Source organism: Bipolaris zeicola (genome assembly GCF_000523435.1).
Source record: "Bipolaris zeicola 26-R-13 unplaced genomic scaffold scaffold_16, whole genome shotgun sequence".
NCBI lineage: Eukaryota > Fungi > Ascomycota > Dothideomycetes > Pleosporales > Pleosporaceae > Bipolaris > Bipolaris zeicola.
In genome coordinates, this window is record NW_006912065.1 from 127,091 (window position 1) to 139,603 (window position 12,513).

General features: G+C 54.1%; 5 protein-coding genes across 5 annotated transcripts; 3 read left to right on the forward strand and 2 right to left on the reverse strand.

The window, feature by feature from the left end:
* Window positions 1-846: 846 nt before the first annotated feature.
* On the reverse strand, window positions 847-2,600 carry COCCADRAFT_23132 (uncharacterized protein; the record flags this gene model as incomplete). The annotated part of the gene is made up of 4 exons (XM_007710240.1): window positions 847-2,232; window positions 2,282-2,362; window positions 2,416-2,485; window positions 2,578-2,600. 4 exons carry the CDS (start codon window positions 2,598-2,600, stop codon window positions 847-849), a joined length of 1,560 nt encoding a protein of 519 aa, XP_007708430.1.
* Window positions 2,601-4,230: 1,630 nt separating this feature from the next.
* On the forward strand, window positions 4,231-5,653 carry COCCADRAFT_86089 (uncharacterized protein; the record flags this gene model as incomplete). Its single annotated transcript, XM_007710296.1, has 5 exons — window positions 4,231-4,367; window positions 4,421-4,488; window positions 4,549-4,772; window positions 4,822-5,229; window positions 5,282-5,653. 5 exons carry the CDS (start codon window positions 4,231-4,233, stop codon window positions 5,651-5,653), a joined length of 1,209 nt encoding a protein of 402 aa, XP_007708486.1.
* A 779-nt stretch (window positions 5,654-6,432) lies between these two features.
* On the forward strand, window positions 6,433-7,241 carry COCCADRAFT_1833 (uncharacterized protein; the record flags this gene model as incomplete). The annotated part of the gene is made up of 5 exons (XM_007710222.1): window positions 6,433-6,478; window positions 6,582-6,644; window positions 6,696-6,763; window positions 6,817-6,879; window positions 6,930-7,241. The coding sequence occupies 5 exons, from the start codon at window positions 6,433-6,435 to the stop codon at window positions 7,239-7,241; spliced, it is 552 nt and encodes a 183-aa protein (XP_007708412.1).
* A 435-nt stretch (window positions 7,242-7,676) lies between these two features.
* On the forward strand, window positions 7,677-9,386 carry COCCADRAFT_86084 (uncharacterized protein; the record flags this gene model as incomplete). The annotated part of the gene is made up of 1 exon (XM_007710297.1): window positions 7,677-9,386. One exon carries the CDS (start codon window positions 7,677-7,679, stop codon window positions 9,384-9,386), a length of 1,710 nt encoding a protein of 569 aa, XP_007708487.1.
* A 231-nt stretch (window positions 9,387-9,617) lies between these two features.
* COCCADRAFT_86038 (uncharacterized protein) lies at window positions 9,618-11,585 on the reverse strand (the record flags this gene model as incomplete). The annotated part of the gene is made up of 1 exon (XM_007710298.1): window positions 9,618-11,585. One exon carries the CDS (start codon window positions 11,583-11,585, stop codon window positions 9,618-9,620), a length of 1,968 nt encoding a protein of 655 aa, XP_007708488.1.
* Window positions 11,586-12,513: the final 928 nt, after the last annotated feature.

Sequence of the window (12,513 nt, forward strand, 5' to 3'; positions counted from 1 at the left end):
CACGCAAAACACCCATAACTACCTTTTTTCTTCTTCTCTCCTTCCTTTTAGCGAAGATAGCTAGCAATGGGGGGGGGGGGGTTAATCATCATACAAGTAACTAGTAGTACTATAGATACGCAGACAGGGAAAAGTGCAAAGAAAAAACAAAAAAAACACATGCTATAAATCGGACCGAAAAAATGAAAAAAAACCCCATTCACACCGGGGCGGCGCCGCCGCCGTTGGAAATCATGAAGAGCGGTCATGTTATTTCACTTTTTTCTTTCTTATAATTCTCCCGAATCTACTTACCCAAAGTAAGTTGGGATATGTTGCATGATTCATGGATTTAAACCGGTGGGAGAGAGGTTTTGTTCTAAATTTTTGCGGATGTGATTGCGTCATCGGTATACGTCGTCCAGTCGGGTGGTTATTGTGATGTGCTCTTTTGTTCCTAGTGGGGGAGGGCGGATGGGATAAGGTGAGTGGGGGTTAAATTAAGCGGAGGAATGTTGTAGATCATGGAAATGGAATGTGCATGAATGGATGGGTGGACGCAGGAACGGGGGTTTGCTGGGGTACGAAGCGAGTAGAGAAAGCACTGACAAGACAAGACAAGACAATCACAAGAGACAACAAATCCAAGAAAAAGCGTGACTTGGCAAAAAGGTAATGTCTATCCATTATCACTGCCAACATCGACTAGATGCTGTGCAGATGCAACAACCATCTATCTACCTACAGTCCAAACATGCACACATGCGCCGACTCCCTATTCCATGCCGTCCGTTTCGTAAATAAGCGTGGTATCCTGTAAACATCTCTCAAAATCCATAACATGCCCAGCATTCCTTGTGTATGCGTCTAGTCAACACCCTTGTTCCTCAGCGCAAGAGAAGGCTTGGTGAAGATTTGGGCACCGTCGACGAGACGACGCTCCTCGTTCTTGCGACCATTGACAAAGTCGGGGTAGTTGAGGGTAAGCTCAACAGCTCCGTTGACAACGTGGTCTACAGCCTCGACACCCAACATAAATGAGTGGTCCTGGTTACCAACCTCGTAGCGCCATGAACCGAAGCGGCCACGCGACAAGATGTCCTTTGCCTGAAGGGCAGGGAGAAGCTTGGTGAGGACGCCTTCACGCTCAAGCGAAGGAGTAGGGTATCCGTGGTCAAAGGCGCGGTGGTAGGTCGAGACAATCTCGTCGTCGGACTTGATCATCTCGGTGTTGATGAGACCCTGAATGCAGTCCTTGAGCAGGTTCTCTCGGTCGACGGGCTTCATGCCAGACTCGGCAACCTCCAACATGATGGACCAGTATGGGCCTTCCTTGGGCTCGGTGGAGCTGGGCTTGGAGCCGTCGGCGAGCTGCTGGGTTGCGAGCTTGACGTCCTTTTGCGGCTGGTTGTAGGGTGAGTAGTTGGAGAAGATGGTGGCACGGTAGAAGGGGCAGTCGTCCTCGGGGAAGTACAGCCAGCACTTGTCGCCGATGCGCTCTGGGCGCTCGCCACGAAGACCAACACCAATGACGTGGGTGGTGGAGTAGTAGAGACCCTTGCTGAGGTCAATGAGCTCCTTGTCACCCATGGTCTCGACTAGGGAGTCAACAGCCATGGTGTTGATGAGCTTCTTGTAGTTGACGACGGTGCCGTCCTTGAGGTGTACCTTGTGTCCATCGGCATCGACCTTGGTCACCTTGCTGTTCTCGCCGTATCGTGTCTTGGACTCTGGCAGCGTCTTGGCGACAGCGATCCAAATACCACCGGTACCGTCTCGTGCGGGGAAGCGGAAGGTGGCGTTGGGGCCCCAGTTTCCAGCAGTCTTGCCGTGGATGATGTTGTACATGACACCCTTGACATTGGGTGCAGCGACACGCTCGCCAAGCCACTCGCACTGCATCTTGGTGGTGGGCACAGCCCAGACCTTGAAGTTGTATGGCCTCATGAAGAGGTCGGCAATGCCGACACCCATCTGCCTGACGATCCACTCGTCAAAGTTCTTTGGCTTGGTGTTTGCCACGCGAGACTCGAGGGCGGCATCAATCAGACCGTCCATGCACTTTGCCTGGTCGTCCTTGCCCAGCATGGACAGGTTGTTTTGGAATGGGTAGGGGACCCATTGGCCCTTGCAGCGGACGTAGGAGATGCGCTGGTGGGTGAACCAGTCATCTTCCTTGGGCAGGGCCTCGTCGATGCAGTCGTCAAAGTACTTGTAGTGGGAGAAGATGACATGGCCACCAACATCGTAGAGCTGGAGCGTGGTTAGGAGTGGAAAGCCAATTGGCAGGCGGGATACTTACGAAGCCCTCTGGAGTGGTGTCTGTCGAGGCCAAACCACCAGGTGTCTCGTTGGCGTCGACGATCAGCCATGAGGGGCCATCCTGGGGTTGTTAGCACGAGGGCAGAGCCGTGTTGCAGACTGGGGTAGACTTACAATCTGGTTGAGACGCTTTGCGGCACCCAGACCGGTTGGGCCAGCGCCGATGACGAGGACGTCAACAGAACTTTGGGATTGTCAGTTTGAGCGAGATAGAGGAGAGGAGAGGAGAGGGGAGGGGAGGGGAAAAGAGCAAGGTGGGCTGGGCGGTGAACGTACATTTCTTCCTTTGCGGATCCCATGGTGCCCTGGAGGATTTCTTGGAAACTTGGAACTCGCTTTAGTGTCTGGCGAGCGAGGTTGAGCATGTATATGTGTGAAGCTACGAGGAGCAGTGGCCAAAGAAGTGCTGGGGCGTGGGTGGGAGGAATATAGAGTAGCTGGAGAGGAACTAGGGACGCCAAGGAGGATACTGTTATAAGTGGGTCCAGGGTAGGGTAGTGGAGGGGCCAGACGGCGAAGGAGTGGGCTGGAGAGCGTCTGCATGTCCAAGAGAGGCTCGACGGCAGAAAAGGGGCAGGCCGCCATGGGGGCCCCGTCAGTGCAGCAACCGTGGCTGCTCGTGGGCGCATCGATTGGTTCCAACTTTGTACAACACCTGCCTGTTGTTTTGGATGCTGCTCGCATAGCGCGTGTGCACCGCCGACCAACGGTGTCGAGTATCGAGACAAGTAGGTATACTACTACTTACTACTTACAGCGACAGCGGTAGCGGTAGCGGGTGATTGCTGTGCTGTGCTGTGCTGTGTGTGTGTGTGTGTGTGTGTGTGTGTGTGTGTGTGTATGTGCTCCCCCCATGCACGCTCCCGTGGGAACAAGGCAATCCATCAACCCAGACGGGCATAATGCTGCGATCAAACTAAGTACACATGTAGCATGTACACTGACGACATGTGCATGTACACCTATGTGTGTGTACCGTACCATATTCTCAGCCGACTAGTAGGCGGGCAACCGCGTCTATCTCTTGGAGACTTACAGCTTCAGATCCACGGCCCACGGGCCACGAGCTGTGCGTGTCGTGCTAGTGCGACGGTGTAATCAAGCGTGTACAGATTGCTCAACGACAAGATGCATGCCCGCCCCCCCTATTGCATGGCTTGCCACGGCCATGGCTGGGTGTCGCTAGGCCTGCCCTTTTGCCATGTCGCGCGTCATGGACCATGTCTACTGTGCCTGCAATGCAAAGCGGCTCTGCAGGGCGGCCACGGTACGCGTACGTACGCCTTTCACCCACGTCCATACCCACACCCACACCACTCTGCCCAGCGCGGCTCAAAAATTTCGCCGCCAGAACCAAGGCTCGCAACGCTGGCCGATTGCGCGTCCAATGCCCGGCTCCACAGCAGATCCGTTTCACGTCGCCATCGCCGCAATCACACCCGCGGCGGAATCGTCATGCTCCCTGCTATCGGCGCGAGTACAATAGTCAACCGTTGCCCAGTAGGGTAGAGGCAGAGAGACACCCCCTGTGCGCCCCCCCGTTCTAGAGAGTACAAGCTCCTCTGGCTGAATTTCCGCTCCGCCCCTCCCTTCACTAGCGCCTAACCCATTACCATCACATTCACGCTGCCTCCCAACAATTCTGCCGCTCCTCATCTCCTTGTTGCCTCCAGTGCGCAGAGCCCTCGTCCAAGACCCGTACCCTGTGCCACGTTTGTGTTGCACCGTTTCATTCTACCCTTGACGCGCAAGACCCTCATCAGTCAGCGGCGCTAGTCCGCCCATCATTGTAACCTCAACCACAACTCTGCTCCCACCCCCGATCGCCGCATCTCCTCCTCGACACCTCCGCCACCGACAATTCCCTCTCCCTCCCTCCCTCTCCCTCTCACCTTCTGCCTATCCACAGTCCCTCGTTAGCTACCAACCATGTCTCAAGACGAGAAGGTGAGGTCCTCCGTCGAGGCCTCCCGCGACACTGCTCTGCCAGTCCTGCCCACCGTCAACCCCGATGCGCAAAAGTCCGCGCCTGAGCCGCCGACCTTCCATCCCGCCGTCTACATTGCGTATGTCTCACACACCACTGCCTTCTCCACAACGCACGCTAATCGATACGCAGCACATGGATCACGCTCAGCTCCAGCACAATCGTCTTCAACAAGTACATCCTCGACACGGCCAAGTTCCGTACGTCTACCACCTCCCGCCCCTGTCCCATAAGCGCATACTGACAGCGATCCCAAACAGACTTTCCAATCTTCCTCACAACATGGCATCTGGTCTTTGCGACTATCATGACGCAAATCCTCGCCCGCTTCACCACCATCCTCGACTCAAGAAAGAAGGTGCCCATGAACGGCCGTGTCTATCTGCGAGCTATTGTCCCTATCGGTATCTTCTTCAGCATGAGTTTGATCTGCGGTAACCAGGCCTACTTGTACCTGAGTGTTGCCTTTATTCAGATGCTCAAGGTATGTCGACATGATTCTACAGTCAACACAAAGATGCTAACTTTACAAGGCTACTATGCCCGTCGCTGTCTTGCTCACCACCTGGGGTCTTGGTGTTTCGCCTGTCAATCTGAAGACGCTCGGAAACGTGTCCTTCATTGTCATTGGTGTCGTTGTTGCCTCGATGGGTGAGATCAAGTTTGTCATGACTGGTTTCCTGTTCCAGGCTGCTGGTATCGCTTTCGAGGCTATCCGCTTGGTCATGGTCCAGCGTCTGCTCAGCGGCGCCGATTTCAAGATGGATCCCCTCGTCTCACTCTACTACTACGCCCCCGCCTGCGCTGTTATCAACGGTGCCATCTTGCTCTTCACTGAGCTCCCTTCGATGACCATGGCTGACATCGACCGCGTCGGTCTCTTCACCCTGTTGGCCAACGCCTCCGTTGCCTTCTTGCTCAACGTCTCTGTCGTCTTCCTGGTACGTTCATTGTTTACACCTGCACGAAACACACCTGCTCACAAGTTTCCAGATTGGCAAGACCTCGTCGCTCGTCCTCACTCTGTCCGGTGTACTCAAGGACATTCTCCTCGTCTTCGCCTCCATGTTCCTCTTCAAGGACCCCGTCAGTCTTCTCCAGGCCTTTGGTTACAGCATTGCGCTCGGTGGCCTCGTTTACTACAAGCTTGGTGGTGAGAAGCTCAAGGAGTACCTCGGCCAGGGTAGCATGAAGTGGCAAGAGCTCGGCCACAGCAGGCCTGTTCTCCGCAAGCTCATGGTTTTCACCGCCGTCATCATCTCCATGTTCTTCATCTTTGGCTCCCTTGGACCACGTTATGCCCCCGAGTCGACCAACCAGGTCTACAACGGTATTGGCAAGCTCATTGGCGACAAGGCTGTATAAAGCGCTTTTCAATAACTAGTGCACGCTATCAGAAGTCTTCCGCACGTCTGTCGACGCACTTTGCTACCATGTCGCGCCTTCTTCTTCTTTTCTTGTCTTTTTATTGTCAACTTGGAGCAGGCTCGAGGTGTATGGTGATTGGTATGATACATATAGACTAGTGGGTTTCTCTCAGCCAGAGTGAGCCTGCTTTGGGAAGCTCGTTGGTTCAGGATGGAGCTTTGGGCACAATAGGGAAACGATGAAGTGATGCGTTTTTGTCGGATATAGATCTTGCAGGCATTCACAGCGACTGCGAGCGAAAGGTATATACCTTCTAGCCACATAATGATAATGCTTGTGAAGCAAATGATTCTTTTTCGTGTGATGAGATGCAACCTCAAGTGTGAACAAGTCAACCCAGTCAATCAGCTTCGAGGTAGATAGTGAAGAAAAAAGTGCTTGTTGGACTTCTCAAGCTTCGCTTCATGTCTCTCCCTTTTCTATACCAACGCCCTACATTTATCCACATGGTATGACTACTGATAATCCAGACAACATCACCAGAGAACGATAACCCAGGGTCCTGAACGTCATCCACCGTTTGTAGATCCAGCGGAGATGCTGACCAGCGCTAGCGAGGGCACTTTGGAGGCGCGTGCAGGTGGAGTTGAAATGTCCTCGCTTCGCACGGGCCACACCACGCCAAGTCTGGCCTATTTCGCAATTTCGTGTTCGCGAGAACTTCACTTCTTCAGTCGTTACTAACCCCCAGCACAACACGCTCAAAATCAGTCAAAATGGGAATTGACCTCGACCGCCACCATGTTCGAGACGGGCACCGCAGTATGTGAACCCCCCGTCGAGTCGGCGCAGAAATGCGCTGGCGATAGCAGTCTTTTAGACGCAACATGAGCCCGAGAGAGGAGAGAGATTGACGAGTATACAGAGGTCCCCAAGTCCACCAACCCCTACGTCAAGCTGTTGGTGCGTCTGTACAAGTTCCTGGCTCGTAAGTACTCCGACTGGAATCGCGCGCACAATCTGTGCTAACTGTGAACAGGCCGCACCGATGCCCCCTTCAACAAGACCGTTCTGCGACGCCTCATGATGTCCAAGACCAACCGTCCCGTAAGACGCCAATGGCACCAAAGCCTGTCGACATAACAACTGACATGATACAGCCGGTCTCCCTCTCCAAGATCGTCTCCAACGCCAAGGGACACGACGGCAAGACCATTGTCATCGTACGGCTTCCGAATACTACACCCCCGATGACTAGCTAACTCAGGATCAGGTCGGTACCGTCACTGACGACAACCGCATGCTCGAGCTCCCCAAGCTCTCCGTTGCGGCTCTCCGCTTCACTGCCTCCGCTCGCGCGCGCATTGAGAAGGCTGGTGGTGAGACCCTCACCATCGACGAGGTTGCCACTCGCTCCCCCACTGGTTCCAACACCCTCCTCCTCCGTGGACCCAAGAACGCCCGTGAGGCTTTCAAGCACTTCGGCTTCGGTCCCCACTCTGGCAAGAAGCCTTACGTCGAGAGCAAGGGCCGCAAGTTCGAGCGTGCCCGTGGTCGCAGAAGGTCTCGTGGTTTCAAGGTCTAAGCGTGTGCTACAAGTGGTTCGGTTTCTCTGGTTTGGCGTGGTCAAGGTCATGGGAATTCACTTATGAGGCGTGCATCATGACTAGGAATGGCTCTTTGAAGGCCTATAAAAAGATACTCGATGCTCAACATAAAATGAAAGCATACGAACGGGCTCTTCGAGCTCATGGTCAACCCATGAATATCAGTACCTCATCGTGAAACAGGCGTATTTAGTGATGTATTGCAATGTTTTTAGTACTGTACAACTTTTTACTGGACTACTTTTCCGCATTCGGTAACCCAGGATACAATCACTGATGTCGGGATCTTTGTGTCAAATTTTCTTGCGGTTCCCCCGCATCCAACCAACCAGAGCGCTAGCAACTCTCACCCACGTAATGACCCAACCTAGTCACTGCAGCACGGCAGTGACTTGAACATCAACATCTGCAAAATGGTCGACACTCGCAAAGTTGGTGTACTGGGCGGAGGCCAACTCGGTCGCATGCTCATTGAAGCCGCAAATCGCTTAAACATTCAAGTCAACGTACTGGACGGAGCAGCAACACCCGCAAAGCAGATCTCGGCGCACAGTGGACATATTGAGGGGTCTTTCAAGGATGCGGCTGCTGTAAAGCAACTTGCGCAATCTTCCGATGTCGTTACCGTGGAAATTGAGCACGTGGACACCCACATGCTCGAAGAGGTTGCTGGAGAGGTCGTTGTTGAACCCAGTTGGAAGACACTGCGAACGATCAAAGATAAATATGCGCAAAAGCAGTATCTGAAAGAGCATGGAGTCGATGTCGCCGACAGTATTGATCTTGAGGGTAAAGGAATCGAGGGACTCAAAGAAGTGGGGTCATCGTATGGATATCCCTTCATGCTTAAGAGCAAGACAGAAGCCTATGATGGCAAAGGAAACTTTGTGGTCAAGAGCGAGGCAGATGTTGGTGCGGCGTTCGAAGCATTGGGCAAGCGACCGCTTTACGCAGAGCGATGGGCTGACTTTAGAATGGAGCTGGCAGTCATGATTGTCAAGACCAAGGATGGAGTGCTCACATTTCCCACCGTAGAAACTGTACACGAGGACAGCATCTGCAAGCTCACATATGCGCCTCCACGAAACGTATCAGAAAAGATTACACAGCAAGCTCAAGAGCTGGCTAAGAAGGCTATCGGCGCCTTCGAAGGCAAGGGTGTCTTCGGTGTCGAGATGTTCCTCCTCAAGGACGATCGCCTACTCATCAACGAGATTGCGCCTCGTCCACACAATTCCGGTCACTACACAATCGAGGCCTGCCCAATATCACAATACGATGCTCACCTCCGCGCGATCCTCGACCTCCCAATCTCACAATCCAACCTCCGCCTCCGGGAACCTGCCATTATGCTCAACATCCTCGGCGGCAAGACACCAGACTCCCACGTCCAGGTAGCAAAGAAAGCCCTCGACTCTCCCAACGCCTCAATCCACCTCTACGGCAAGGGGGACGCACGTCCAGGCCGCAAAATGGGCCACATCACCGTAACAGCACCCACGCTCGCCGCCGCCGAGCGCGAAATCCAACCCCTCATCGACTTTGTCGACACCCAAAAGGGTAAAACTGTCGACCCCCAAAACACCGGCACCAACAGCAAAGAAGACCCTCTCGTCGCTGTAATCATGGGCTCAGACTCTGACCTCCCCGTCCTCCGCGCCGGCCTCGAAATCCTCACCAAACTCCAAATCCCCTTCACCACACGCATCACCTCTGCCCACCGTACCCCGGACTGGCTCCGCGAATTCTCAAAATCCGCATCCCAGACTTCCCTCAAGGTCATCATCGGCGCGGCTGGCGGCGCTGCCCATCTCCCTGGTATGTGCGCGTCCTGGACTACGCTGCCCGTCATTGGGTTGCCGGTCAAGGCTACGCATATGGATGGATGGGATAGTCTTGTTAGTATGACGCAGATGCCACGAGGTGAACCCGTGGCTACGGTTGGTATTAATAATTCGACGAATGCGGCGTTGCTTGCTGTCAGGATCTTGGGCGCAGAGGATAAAGCGATTCGCGAGCGGTTGAGGGTGTGGATGGAGGGGAATGAGAAGGAGGTGTTGCGTAAGGATGGTTTGTTGGCTGAAGGGGGGTGGGAGGCGTATTTGAAGGGTATGGGAAAATGATAGTAGTGTCACACGAATGAGATTTTGGGGGAGATCAAAAAATAAAATGTTGACGAGATGAGAATATCATTGTTTATTTTTTTTTAAAATAAAAATCCAACATTTCAATCTCTTTTCCATCTTCGTTCTCTCTATTTTTTTTCATCTTCCACCACACTTTCCAAACTCCACTCATCTCAACTCTAGGAGAAGAAAAAAAACACAACAAAATATCTATACTACTATGTTACTTTAGTAAGCAGCGTAGTTAGAGTAGCTCTCAGACGACTTGTCACCGCTGCCGTAAGCACCGGAGCCAGATGAGTACTCGTTGTTAGAAGGAGTGTTCTTGTAGGCGGCCGGGGTGGGGGTAGCGGCGGGCTGGTAAGCTACCGGGGTGGAGACAGCTGGGGCAGGCTGATAGGCAGCTGGGGAGGAAGCGGCTGGGTACGAGCCGTAGGCAGCTGGGCTGGAAGCGGGTTGGTAGGCAGCTGGGGAAGAAGCAGCTGGGTAGGAACCGTAGGCGGCGGGAGAAGAGACGGCGGGAGCAGGCTGGTAAGCGGCCGGGGAAGAAGCAGCAGGGTACGAGCCGTAAGCAGCTGGGGAAGAGGCAGCTGGGTGAGAGCCGTAGGCGGCAGGGGAGGAGACTACGGGGTAGGAGTGCTCGTAGGCAGCTGGGCTGGAAGAAGCAGGGTATCCAGCAGGCTGGGTCTTGTAGGCAGCAGGGGCGGTGGAGCTCTCGCAAGGAGTGGAGCTGGCGCTGGATCCGTAGTGCTCAACGGGGGCAGAGGAGGTGCTTCCAACGGGGTAGTGGGCAGCGGGGGTGGAGTAGGCCTGGACGGGGACGGTGCTCATGGTAGAGGCGGAGTAGGCACCGTAGTTGTTTCCGCCGTAGTGGGCTGGCTTGGAGTGGACGGCAGCTGGGCTGGACGCAGCTGGGTAGGAGCCATAAGCAGCTGGGGAGGAGGCAGCTGGGTAAGATTTGTACGCAGCTGGGGATGAAGCAGCTGGGTAGGAACCGTAGGCAGCAGGAGTGGAAGCAGCTGGGTGAGAGCCGTACGAAGCTGGGCTAGAGGAAGCTGGGTAAGAGTGCTCATAGGCAATGGAAGAGCTGTTGTGGGCTGGGTAAGAGCCGTAGTTGCTTCCACCGTAGGTCTTGCCGTGTCCAGGGACCATGGGGGATGGAGTAGCCTTGGTCTTCTCATACTCGCAAGTGTAAGCCTGGCCAGCAGAGGTGATGGTGACAGTCTGGGCTGGCTGGTGGTAGACACCAGCATCGTAGTGCTGGGCAGTGGGGTAGGTGACCTCAGTGTCGTGGTCGTAGACGGTGGTGGTGGGCTTGGTGACCTCGTAGGTACCGGTGGTCGAGGCGTAGATGGTGGTGTACTCGATGACAGTCTCGGTCATGGTCTTGCCACCCTCAACCTTGGTCTTGTAGCCAGCGTAGGGGGCGGTGATGTAGCCAGTCTGAGTGGCAGTGACGGACTGTCCACCGTAGGTGCAGGTCTCACCAGCCTTGGCAGTGGTAGTAGCTTCAGCAGGGTGGTCGACAGGGTGGTCAACTACCATGTCCTTGCTGGGGACGACGTAGACACCAGGCTTCTCGTAAACCTTGACCTCTGGCTTGGGCTCGCCATAGGAGTAGACGTGATCGTACTCGGACCACTTTCCGCCCTTGTACTCCTTGACGTGAACGGGCTGCTCCTTGTCACCCTTGGTGTAGAGACCAGAGCCACCGTATCCGGGAAGAGCCTTGGGGCCAAGGTTCTTGTATGGAACCTCCTCAATCTTCTCATAGAGCTCGTACCAGCAGCCAGCAGTGCCGTTCTTGGAGGCGGTGCCAGTGGGGGCGGCATAGCCACCAGTTCCAGTAGCAGAGTGAGTGATGGTCGTCTTGGTGTGGTAGACAACGACTGGCTGCTCAGTGTTGGTGACGGTAGCGTAGTTGTTGTCGTAGTCCTTGATGACAGTGGAGACGTAGGTGTCCTCTCCCCACTTGGCACAGTCCTTCTCGCCATAAGCAGGAGTCACACAGGTGGGGTACGCCTGGTTCTGGGTGGTCACGGTGACAGGCTGCTTGCCATAGCCGGGAACAACGGTGGTGTAACCGACGGGGGTTGCGGTTGTGCTTGGCTCGACGCTGGAGTGAGCATCGGCACCATATCCGCCGTAGGCCTGGTGGGCTGCGGCGGTGGCAGCGAAGATGATGGCGTACTTCATTGTGATGAATTAGTAGAGTTAAGTATTACGTATAAATAAAGATCGTGGATAACGAATGACTGGGGTAAGTTGATAAGGAAAAAAGGAATGTCGTCGTCACTCGAGAGTGCGAAAGATGTTGATTGATTGAGAGGATCGTGAAGATGGAGAATGTATGAAGAGAAACAATGATACATATATACTCACCTGAACAAGCAGAGCTCGGTCTCGGACAGACTTGCCCCTGAGGTTGCAAAAGCTTCCATCGTGCCCTTGATTCGATCTGCACCCGTAGCGCTACCGCATTGAACGAGACCCGCTAGGCACTCTTGAGTCTGATGCCGTTGCGAATACGATATGCAAGCTTTCAGGCACAAGGCTGAAACTCGAACTGATGCCCTACATCTGTGCAGCCTTGTGAGACTCCATATCTACTTGGAGACTTGCTTTTGCATCATTGGAGGTAGCTCTTCTTCCATTGATTGATTGTTTGCTCAGTAGCTTCGTGAGTTTTCGATTCCACAGGCAACGACTTGAACATCCGGGTATTCCGTTGTGCATGGGATGAGTCGCAAAAGCGAGTCATGGAGTTCAAGACATCCCTTTCTGTGTGGATGTATTTCCACATTGCCAGGTCGTTGGAGTCGAGTGCTAGCTGCCGAGTGCTAGTTGGGTGAAGCGTCGTTGTTCATGGCACCAGTATTGCCTGTCTATAGGCCTAGACTCTATGGTCTCAGCGCTTCGAGCCGTCAATAGCGCGAACTTCAAGATCGGCATCGCGTATACTCGTGCGTCCCTCGTACGTCTCGAGTCTGAGTTGGTGGGTAGACTTGACATCAGCTCGCAGCAGACAGACAGCGAAGCCACCAGCGTTTACGCTCGAACATTGTCGGAAGACTTCAAATACAGTTCGTACTTGTCAAACCTGTCCAATGCGAGATACGTGGTA